General features: G+C 39.0%; 1 protein-coding gene and 1 long non-coding RNA gene across 3 annotated transcripts in view; one reads left to right on the top strand and one right to left on the bottom strand.

Moving 5' to 3' along the window:
• Window positions 1–12,368, top strand: part of csmd3a (CUB and Sushi multiple domains 3a) — a 331,891-nt gene that overhangs the window by 36,766 nt on the left and 282,757 nt on the right. For both annotated transcript variants that reach the window (XM_079894353.1, XM_079894352.1), the window contains exon 3: window positions 4,033–4,145. In XM_079894353.1, the coding sequence (XP_079750479.1) occupies window positions 4,033–4,145 (113 nt within the window). The remainder of the gene's footprint in view (window positions 1–4,032; window positions 4,146–12,368) is intronic.
• LOC307172237 overlaps window positions 1–12,368 on the bottom strand; it is a 185,452-nt gene that overhangs the window by 107,531 nt on the left and 65,553 nt on the right. The window lies entirely within an intron of this gene.

Raw genomic sequence — 12,368 nt, 5'->3', positions numbered from 1 at the left:
TTTTGCACAGTACTGTAGATAAGCTCTATCTTCAGAATATAGTGTATATATATATATATATATAGGCTACATATATAATGTAAGTCACTCTGGACAAAAGCGTCTGCCAAATGCATAAATGCTAAATTTTGTGGAAAAAATAATAGCACACAGGTAATTAATGACCGAATTCTCGTTTCTGAGTAATCTATCCCTTTAAATGTGCTTATTTTAATATCTGGGAATTATTTATGTGTTTATGGTTTTATTTGAATGTACACAGATGCAATATACACAGATGAAACCGCATCCGATGCCCCTATCATAGCAACACTCGTCCCTCAGGGCCTTTATAAACTACAAAAACAAAAAAGTAAAGAGAAACCCTAAAACCCAAACTTGAGTCCAAGATCTGGCAGCTGTCTACAAATAATAAAGGATGAACACAAAGGATAAACTTCATTTTAAAGCCTTCTTGGCTCAAACTAAAAAGAAGCACTTGATGCATCTGGCTGCAAAATCTTCACAAAACATCATGTGTGATTTAGTCCTCGCTCGTCGAATCAGACGTGGAGCCGCTTCGCTTCAGTCCGTCCGTGAGAACCCTGCGCAAATTGAATTAAATCTGACCAATACTCAGAGCTCAATAACTCTTCATGCCTGAAGCATTTCCAGCTTTATAGAGCCAGAAAAAGGTTTAAGCATATGTGTGTGTGTGTGTGCTCGTGTGTGTGTGTGTGTGTGCATGTGAGTGTGCGCGTGTGTGTGTGTGTGTGTGTGTGTGTGTGTGTGTGTGCGTGTGTGTGTGTGTGTGTGTGTGTGTGTCTGTGTGTGTGTGTGTGTGTGTGTGTGCGTGTGTGTGTGTGTGTGTGTGTGTGCATGTGTGTGTGTGCGTGTGTGTGTGTGCATGTGTGTGAGTCTGCCTGTGTGTGTGCTTGCTTCTGAGTGTGTGTGCGTGTGCGTGTGTGTGTGTGTTTGTGTCTGAGTGTGTGCGTGTGTGTGTGTGCGTGCGTGTGTGTGTGCCTGTGTGGGTGCTTGCTTCTGAGTGTGCGTGCGTGTGTGTGCGTGTGTGTGTGTGTGTGTGTGTGTGTGTGTGTGTGTGTGTGTGTGCGTGTGCTTGCGTCTGAGTGTGTGTGTGTGTGTGTGTGTGTGTGTGTGCTTGTGTCTGAGTGTGTGTGTGTGTGTGTGTGTGTGTGTGTGTGTTTTTGTCTGAGTGTGTGTGCATGTGCATGTGTATGTGTGTGTGTGAGTGAGTGTGTGTGCGTGTGTGCCTGTGTGTGTGCTTGCGTCTGAGAGTGTGTGTGTGTGCATGCGTGTGTGTGTGTGTGTGTGTGTGTGCGCGCTTGTGTCTGAGTGTGTGTGTGTGTGTTTGTGTCTGAGTGTGTGTGTGCATGTGCGTGTGCGTGTGTGTGTGTGTGTGTTTGCGTCTGAGTGTGTGTGTGTGTGTGTTTGCGCCTGAGTGTGTGTGTGTGTGTGTGTGCGTGTGTGCGCTTGTGTCTGAGTGTGTGCGCATGTGTATGTGTATGTGTGTGTGTGTGTGTGTGTGAATGTGTATGTGTGAGTGTGTGTGTGTGTGCGTGTGGTTGCATCTGAGTGTGTGTGCATGTGCGTGTGTGTGTGCGTGTGTGTATGCTTGCATCTGAGTGTGTATGCATGTGCGTGTGTGTGTGTGTGTGTGTGTGTGTGTGTGTGTGTGTGTGTGTGTGTGTGCATGTGCATATGCATATACGTGTGTATGTGTATGCGTGTGTGTGTGTGCATGTGCGTGTGAGTGTGTGTGTGCTTGCGTCTTGAGTGTGTGTGTGTGAACATGGACTCACAGTCAGCCAACAAAAACTAATAAGACTGAGAATCTTTTATTGGCTCTCTCTTTGGGATAATTCCCTTTTTTTCCTCCAGTGTTTGATTGTTCTTCACTCTGGTAATTAATCCCTCAGATCCGCTGGCTGTCCGCAGGCTCAAAGCTTTATTTTTCATTACAAACAACAATTAACAACAAGTAGCATTTTCTGTTTTCTTAGTGGAGAAAACAGAGACTTTTGAGACTTTTGACTGTCGGCATAAAATCTGGTCCAGTTTGGTGTAGAATCCGTCCCGATTCTGCCCTCTGCTTAACCACACATTATATTCGCAGACGGTTTCACTCAACCTCGTTAATATCCCTCTGGACATGACTATACAATTTTCTGCTAATTGCCTCGAGGCCAGGTGAGAGATGTGCTCATCAAATCATTAACCTGAGCTCCAGCACTGCAGTAATTCAATTTATCAGAGTCTTAAATAAAACATAATCTTCAAACAAAACGTGAAATGACATTTGCAATGTTTTACCTTGTGACGTATTTCAGAGAAAAGCAAAATAATCAGCTGGAAATATTTTAGGATGGGAATTGATTGGGTTTTGATTGGATTGTGAAAAGTTTGCTGTGATATTATTGGTTGATATTGTTTTGCCCACCCCTGCAGCCTTGATTTCATCATTTCAGAGGTGGAGAAAGTTATTGCACTTTGATGAAAGATTATGAAATATGTTTTTTTTTTCCTTTGGAATAACATGCATTGAATGAATCGTGAGCAATAAGAGTGGGGATACTGTGAAGGAAAGTAAATAGGGATGATTTTTGATTTCATGTTTACATTAAAAAGCTGCAGTATGCTAATGAAACTGCACAAAAAAGAAAGAAAAAAGAATAAAAAAAGCTATTTTAAATAGGTTTCAATCAGACTTCAAAATGAATGCTATTGATTGGGGAAATGTTATATTAAAGCTCAAGCAATCAGATTGTGCTTCTCTTTTGTGCCGCTTTTACACCCACAAAAATGACCTGAATTTCAATGTTCAGTCTCAGGACTGTCTGGTTTTGTGGCACTAACCAACAAACACACATGGTGGGAAATATTGTTTTTAAATATTGTTTATCTTTTAATCTGTTAATCATGATTATGAAAAATAATGCCCATTTATCACATTGAGATATTTTCCAGATGGATACAATCAAGTCCCACTTTTCCACATTGAATATCCCCGATTCACTCGTCAATATTTTACATTGCATTAGTGAAATGGGTTGAGAATGCCAATTCACATTTAACTTCAATAATAAAAAATATTAAAAAGAGGCAAACTGGTTGTTGTTCCAGTCAGAAACATCATGGTACTTCAGTTCTTGAACTAACTTAAATTCACCAAGATGGAAAAGTTTTGTGAACCCACGTTCGATGAGTCTTTTCTCGTTCTGGGATGTATAAAAATGTATTTTAAGGTCCAATGCATGTTTTGAAATGTCATTTATGGTGTACACTTCCCACTTTTTTGTTACCAAGCAAGCTCATAAAAAACTGCCCTTTCTTGACACTATTTGAAACACTTTTCATGTGGATGTCAAATTCATATTCATGTTGACTTTAATATGTTTGTAAAATCATCGAGGCTCATTGATCTTTTCCAAGTTCAAATCCAATTTCAGAGAGCGTCACATCCTGTAAAGGCAGGACCGGCTGTGATACCAAGACCAATGAGTTTTTATGCAATAGGAAGACGTGATTCATTCTTTATTTCTTAACCAGAGTCGAGTCGGCGAGAGGTCTAGAGTGGGCACGACTCCTGGGAAATTGTATTGTCAAAACAGCTAAGAATAAAATACAGTGGGCCAAAATAGTATTTTGAGCCACACTTAAAAATGCATGAATTTTTTGCATTGGATAATATGTAACCAAACCAGCATTTGCAAACAAATTATGCTGATTCAGAACTAACTCCAATTTTTGACATTTTTGAATAATATAGGCATTCATTTATCATGCAACCCTAACAAGCTCTTTTGTGAAATGTTTGGCTTAAAGTGTGGGTGAATCTTATAGAACACGTCACATTGCATTCCAAAATGTAAATATAAAAAGTGTATTTTTTCAAAGTAAAAAAAAAAAAAGGAAATACGATTTATTTTATTTTATTGCATTGCATTCTAATGCATTTTCTTTTATTTTACTGCATTGCATGAATCCTCAAACTGCTCTCTATCTGGATGAGTAATGTTTTCTCTTCTCGTGCAGGTTAACAGGATTCCAGGTGCCAGCTCCTGTCACAAGTACCGGATCCATTTTTTCCTTGCGTCTTACCAGCGACTTTGCTGTAAGCGCCCATGGATTTAAAATATATTATGAAGGTAAGGAATATAACACAGTCTTTAATTTTCTCTGTGGTTTATCATGGCTTTGAGTTTGGAAATGCATAATGCTCACTGTAGCGGTCAATTGAAGGTTTATTCATCACACAAGTGTTTGACAGCAGGCAGTGGGCGTTAAGCTAGAAAAAATGAAAGGCAATATATTCATTCCTTAATACTCTAATAATAACTATTATTAAAGGGAATGAATCCCCCTCCCCCAAAGTACACTGTATAATGTTAGACAAGGGTTCTTGCACAAAAGCAGTCGAATTTGTTTTGGAGATAACACTTTATAATACAGTCTCATTCGTTAACATGAGTTGTGAACTGACAATAAGCAATGCATTTTTTTTTACTATATTTATTCATCTTTGTTAATGTTATTTGAAAAAAACAAAACAATAATTGCATAGTTCACAGTGCATTAACTATATTAACAGATAGAACTGTATATTTTAAAAATGTATTAGTAAATGTTGTAACGAACATTAAGATTAACATTATATTTACTAGTATAGTTAACTAATGCTTTTTGCTGCTGCATACAATCTCTATATGTAAATGATCTCTGTTATGATTGGCTCACGTGCTCTTTGCATGTATAATGAGTAACAATGCCTACTTTGGGTGATGTGTTTTCTGTCAGGTCCAGTATAGTTCCACATTATCCTTCACAAAGCCTTTCTGAAAGCTTATAGTCATGTGAAGGTTTGTTTGATGTGTGAAGGTTGTAATCCGCCTGGTGTAATTTGAGTACTTGTTTTGAAGTTGGGTTATTATTGGCCTTGTGTAGTTTCAATTCCCTGGACTGTTTGAAGCGTATGGCTTGCTGAGGCAATTTTGGTTGTGTTCTGAATGATTGCAAATTCTTTGTTCAGGCTGTTAATTTTCCAGGGCATTTTGGGTGGTTCTGGATGATTGCTAATTCATCGTTCTGGGTGTTGACTTGCTAGGGAATTGTTGTAGTTGTGATTTCTGAAAGCCAGATTGTGTCTCCATTGTGCATCAGGCTTTATTTCAAAAGACCAAGGAAAATCAGACTTTCCCTTATACGTACTCTATAAAATGCTGTCTGTTTCTGGTCAGGCTAGTTTTGGATCACTTCTTTCTGGCCAAAAGGTTATGTTTAATCTCTGAGCAGATGTTGTGCTGCACCATCATGTTTATTTCAGCCTCTGGCTATGAGTTGGGTTTAAGCGTCTGGGTCATCTATCAGTGACAACGTTTACACGCAACCAAATAATCCGTTAGTAATCGGATTGATGGCTCAGTCGGAGTGAAAATCCTTCATGTAAACACTTTAATCGATCCGATTGAGCTCGATCCGAATGAAATTTCGATCGGATTGAAAGGGGCGGTTTATTCATTTTCTAATCCGATCGAGAGAACATGTAAACACTTGATCGGATTGAAACCCGAAACTGAAAGCACTGGCATTGTGCAATGACGTAGAAATAGCGTAATGAACGAGCTGTTGTTCCTGTTGAATAAAGTGTCGTATAAATGAGTGTCCCGTCATCCTATAATCCTCCTTTCACTCACTCAGCGTCTCTGAAGTGGAGCATCATCCCACCAGTCCTTGTTTCAGACTCTCATCCACAGACGACTGCTTTTGGCACAACGGTTCATATGCTCATACTCCAAATTATGACCAGAAATGTATAAATATTAAGTCTGCTGTTTAAAACAAATAAAGAACCAATGTAGGATAATGGTTATTATGCACAAACAGCGAGAAACTCTGTATATTCATGCAGTGTGCGCATGTCCAAAAATATATTCTGTTTTGAATCTTGTGACATGTAAACGCGCACATCAACCCGATCACGTGTTTAGCGTTCATGCAAACACTACGTTCGGATTCATTAACTGGACTGAATTCAGTCCGATTGAAACAAAAGTTGTGCATGTAAACGTAGCCAGTGATTGTCATTCCTCAACCAGTCGCCATCTTCCATCCCTCTGTCCACCTGTTTTCCTCCTGACCTGACCACAGCATGCCTCCCCATCTGCTCCTTCTTTACAGTCTGAATTATTCAGTCCCATTGACCAGCCTGGGCTTTGGCTCACGCTTTTGTGTTTAATGTGCTTCTGAATTTTATGGGTTTTGGAATATTAATCCTCCAGTTTATTGCACTCCAGAGGACCTGGGATTCCCAGTGAATTCACAATGACTTTGTCTCATTGTCATTCATCTCCACAGATTGATGTACGTAATTGAAGTCTTTGAGGATCTTTTAAAGTCTGATTTAGAGCATTTTCATGAAGAGATAGGCTTTGCTGGGTGGCTGCTATGGATTTTACTGGTAAAATCTGTTTGGGTCCCAACATGGGTTAATGAATCAATAGAGCCCACAATGGTCATTGTGATTTTTTGCCACTTTTTGTAGGGGTTTCTAGATAGTTAATAGGGTATTTTGGCTGTTTGATATTCTTGGGGATCTATAGGTCCCATAATGGGTTAATGAGTGAAAAGAGCCCACAATGGTCACTATGATGTTGTTTGAAAGGTGTTCTAGGTAGTTAATAGGGTATTTTGGATGGTTTATGGGTGTTTGCCCCCAATTCTTTTTGATATTCTTGGGGATCTACAGTCTTAACATGGGTTTATGAGTGAAAAGAGCCCACAATGGTCTCTATGATGTTTTGCTGTGGGGTTTGAAGGGTGTTCTAGATAGTTAATATGGTATTTTGGAGGGCTATGGGTGTTCACCATTTGATATTCTTGGGGATCTATTGGTCCTAACATTGGTTAATGAGTGAAAAGAGCCCATAATGGTCACCAATAGGTTTTGGCACTGTTTGAAGGGTGTTCTAGATAGTTAATGAAGTATTATGGAGGGTTATGGGTGTTTACCACCAAGTGTCTTTGATATTCTTGGGCATCTATAGGTCTCAACATGGGTTAATGAGTGAAAAGAGCCCACAATGGTCACCAAGATGTTTTGGCACTGTTTGTAGGGTGTTCTAGATAGTTAATAAGGAATTTTGAGTGGTTTATGGCTGTTTGCTCCCCAGGTCTTTTGATATTCTTGGGGATCTATAGGTCTCAACATGGGTTTATGAGTGAAAAGAGCCCACAATGGTCACTCTGATGCTTTGGTGTGGTTTGAAGGGTGTTCTAGATAGTTAATAGGGTATTTTGAATAGTTTATGGGTGTTTGTCCCCAAGTTTCTTTGATATTCTTGGGGATCTATACTGTAGGTATCAACATGGGTTAATGAGTGAAAAGAGCCCACAATGGTCACCAAGATGTTTTGGCACTGTTTGTAGGGTGTTCTAGATAGTTAATAAGGTATTTTGAATGGTTTATGGCTGTTTGCTCCCAGGTCTTTTTGATATTCTTGGGGATCTATAGGTCTTAACATGGGTCAGTGAATTAAATGAGCCTATCTATGATGTTTTGGCGTGGTTTGTAAGGTGCTCTAGGAGGTTTCTAGAGTATTTCGGATGGTTTCTAGGTGTTTGCTTTCAAGAATCTTTTGTATTCTTGGGGATCTATAGCTCCCAACATGGGATAATGAGTGAAAAGAGCCCACAATGGTCACTCTGATGTTTTGGTGTGGTTTGAAGGGTGTTCTAGATAGTTAATAGGGTATTTTGAATAGTTTATGGGTGTTTGTCCCCAAGACTCTTTGATATTCTTGGGGATCTATAGGTCTCAACATGGGTTAATGAGTGAAAAGAGCCCACAATGGTCACCAAGATGTTTTGGCACTGTTTGAAGGGTGTTCTAGATAGTTAATAAGGAATTTTGAGTGGCTTATGGCTGTTTGCTCCCAGGTCTTTTTGATATTCTTGGGGATCTATAGGTCTTAACATGGGTCAGTGAATTAAATGAGCCTATCTATGATGATTTGGCGTGGTTTGTAAGGTGCTCTAGGTGGTTTCTATAGTATTTTGGATAGTTTCTAGGTGTTTGCTTTTAAAAATCTTTTATATTCTTGGGGATCGATAGCTCCCAACATGGGTTAATGAGTGAATAGAGCCCACAATGGTCACCAAGATGCTTTGGTGTGGTTTGAAGGGTGTTCTAGATAGTTAATAGAGTATTTTGAATAGTTTATGGGTGTTTGTCCCCAAGTTTCTTTGATATTCTTGGGGAACTATAGGTCTATAGGTATATATCTATAGCGTTCTAGGTGGTTTCTTGGGTGTTCTCTGCTAGGGCTTCAGATGATGAAAACTCTGAATCAACATGCACCAATGCTAAATTTCTATATATTATAATAATTATGTTCACAACTTGTAATAATTACTGCAACAAGCTCATTGTTTCTGCCTTAAATGAATACATTGTTAGTGAACTGCGTGATTCGTATATGTATTTGGACACAGTCACCTCTGATAACAGATCACTCTAATTGTAATGTAGACTCATGCATTTTTTGTAAGGCTGCTTTAAAATGATATGTACTGTGAAAAGCGCTATACAAATAAATATAAATTGAATTGAATTGCTTTGATCCACCAGCTGAAATTGTATGTCCAAGCAAAAGCACACCTCATCTCGACTAGCCCTGTAATTTCAGGGTTATGAGTCCTAGCAAGCAGCAATAATAAGGGTTTGGTTCGTGTCGAATGGTTTTAATGTGCTGGTGATTCAACATTTATGAGAGAGAGATGGACACACACAGGGGAAAAGAAATCTCATTTTGGTTCCTGTCAGTTTTCCGTCACGTCGCAACAACCGAAACCAAGTTTGACAGTCAGTGCGTGCGCTTTGATTAATGTGTCTATCGCCATCCGGTACGAGTCAGCTTCTGAGTGTAGAGTTAGATGCGAAACCTCAACCTTTCTGTCTGCCCTTTAATTGAATGCCAATGCCAATGGAAATACCATATGTCATGATCAACATGCTAATGCTCGCTCATCACAATGTGCATTAACAGTTTTCCCTGCAAAGCCTCTGGTCATCTAAATGCTAGGACAGGCCAAAACATTGATTCAGAAACATTTGCTGGGATGCCTAAAGAGCACCCGTTTATGGAAATGTGAGCAAAATGAAAACACAGCAGAAATGGCAGCACTCTTTGTCTTTTTGCGCAACCTTTGAAATTTGCTTCCCGTGGCCTATTGCATCGTAATGTCTCTGCAATACGTCACGCTCTTTGGTGGCCCGTGAAATCTGCGTGTCGTTGGGTTCCTGGTGGCTCCGTCCCTGTGGATTCTGTGAAGGTTTTCGGTCGTGTTTGCTGATTGCTTGAATGCAAATGCAGCAATAATTCTGAATGAATTGTGACAGGCTCCCAGGGAAAGACTGCCGTGTACTGAAATGTGCTCAGCCTCACAATATAGACGCTCTGACAAACTTACATCATCTTCAAGGGCAGCGGAGTCATTAGATGTATAGAGGGATGAATGGCTCATCTCCTGGGATCGCACTGTGGTAATTACCTCAGCGGTTTGCCCACTATATTCTCAGCACTTCTTCCAGACATATGATTGTACACCATTATACCTGAAAATAGATATTTAAGGTCAACTGTGTAAATTCTGCTGCATTGGCGGCACAGAATTGCAAAAATAATAACTGATTCTGCTGAATAATTACTGAGACTGGTCTGACAAACAGATCAATCCCCAAACTAACCTGCATTGGTTGAGCTAGTGTTCGGGATGCTCAAAAAAAAAAAAAAAAACTTTATATGTATAAAGATATTTATTAGTGCTGGACAACGATTAATCGCATCCAAAATAAAAGTTTGTGTTAATATATGTGTGTGTGTACTGTGTATAATTATTTTGTATATATAAATACACACACATGCATGTATATATTTAAGAAAAAATGGTTATTTATATATATAATATAAATATTTATATATAATATAAATTATGTATAAATATATACAGTATATACAGTATATACATGCAAATATTTCTTAAATATATACATGCATATGTGTGTATTTTTATATACAAAATAATTATATACAGTACACACAAATATTATGTACATAGGTTAAACACAAACTTTTATTTTGGATGCGATTAATAGTTGCCCAGCAATAATATTTATATCTATAAATCTATGGTTTGTCTTGTATATATAGGTCTATATATTTGAGCTACATGTACTTTTTTTTGTATTTTACTTTGCTAAATTTCTATAGAGCTTGCTTGCTACCTATCATTGTATTAAATGGTTACTGTGTCTACCAATACTTATTTTAAAGGCTTGACGTTTGAGGGAAGATCAGACATAATGGTGGGTCTATTTTCTGTCAGATGATTTGAAATGAAAGTGTCCTTATAGTCCTTATTTCTGCTGGTATTTTCACAGGCTCTTTGGGAGCTATTATGAACATCTCCAGTAAGCGCAAGTGGGATCAAAATAGCAGCCATTTTCCATAAGAAGAGAGCTTCTCTGTTCAGTGATATCTTTCTGAGCGCTTTCTGATATCCCAGGTTCAATGCAAGTTAAGCTGTATTAGCAGCATCTGTGACAAGCTGACGACTACCACAGAAAATAATGAAGAATCGTGCTGGTTTTTTAAAGCACTTATTTGATTTTTCTTGATTCTTATTTGATTGTGCATGTAAATGAGTATTGTTTGCACATATAAAGTCATCCTAAATGCCTTTTAGCAGTTGGACTACATGTTATGTTAACTTGTATAATGTTTAATTACTGTGGCTATACTTTTAAAACAGTGTGCCCTATCTTGCACCCAGCGCAATTGACTTTGTACACCGACGCATGTATCATATCTGTTTTTCACCTGACGCACAGCGGACTCTTCCCTCCACAGACGCACGTTGGTAAATTAGGGAATGAACTTGCGCTCCCGGGGACGGTTCAGCGAAAAGAGGAGGCGTGTTCCGGCGCAAACGTTCCCTGGTGCTATTTTGCAGTTTCAGAAAACAATTTCCACCACAGACCAGGAGAAACCTCGTCTAAAGTCAGTGGTGTGTTGCGCATGTTATTCAGATGCTATTTTGAGGGCGCATGCTTGGCCATAATGTAGCGTGTGCACAACGCACACACACTTTGATTCTCTCATCTACACACGCAGCAGTTCCAATTTTGCAAACCATATATTATTACAAGGAAAAATTGTCTTCAAAAATTGAAGACTTCCTTTGCAAGTGCATTACTGTACACATGCATTTTTATTTTTTTTCTGAAACCAAGGCTCACATTTTCTGTGCAAATCGACAGCAGGACAACAGATTCTGCATAGAGCTTAAGTTGTATCGATCCTGTAACATTAGTGGATACATTGTCAGCATCAGACAGGCGAGTGCTTCCACAGTCGTGTACCTGTCATGCACATCACCCAACAACGTTCATTATGACATAAAGATGTTATTTGTCGCAAGTGGTGGAGGCCGTGATTGGTTATGACAGGCCACATGCCATGCTTATGTCATGTTTCTATAGTGTTTATTGTAGAAGCTGTCATGTTAAGCGATGGCAGGTAAAATGGCTGTGCTAAAGCGGATGGTTGTTGCATAGACCACCGTTGATGTGAAGGGAAACACAGGAGGATTGAGCAAACCAAATCTCAGAGGTTTGTGGATTGACACTTCAATGAAACGCAGTGACCCGACGTGTTTGTCAAGATGAAACAGTGTTCAGGAACAGGTATTTAGAAAGTGAGTAACGTCATTTTCAGTTGATTATGATTTAACATGTGGATGTTTTATTTTAGTGGTTCTCAACTGGTTCATCACAGGTCTTACTGATGGGTCATGGACAGTAAAATAGGCTTATTATGGGAAAGCATTTCCCATTTCATTTTTTGCATCCAGTCAACCTCTACTATGGTATTTTGGCACAAATTCATTTGTCACTAGGTAGAAGCCAGCCAAGTTAGACTGATGCCAACATGAACAGGTTGCTCGACATCCTCTCATCCTACGCAAAGTAAAAGAAAACATGACCCAGACTAAACTGGATGCATGAAACCATTGAAATCACTTGTGTTAGTCATGTATATTGTTGAGCTTGTACGATTGATGGATGGATGGATGGATGGATGGATGGATGGATGGATGGATGGATGGATAGACAGATAGATGGATGGATGGATGGATGGATGGATGGATGGATGGATGGATGGACGGATAGATAGATAGATAGATAGATAGATAGATAGATAGATAGATAGATAGATAGATAGATAGATAGATGGATGATGGATGGATGATAGAACAAAAGATGGATGGATGGATGATAGATAGATAGATAGATAGATAGATAGATAGATAGA

This window comes from Squalius cephalus (assembly GCF_949319135.1).
Source record: "Squalius cephalus genome assembly, chromosome: 15".
Taxonomy (NCBI): Eukaryota; Metazoa; Chordata; class Actinopteri; order Cypriniformes; family Leuciscidae; genus Squalius; species Squalius cephalus.
The sequence above is the reverse complement of the archived record's forward strand: the minus strand, read 5'-3'. Positions and strand labels throughout refer to the sequence as shown.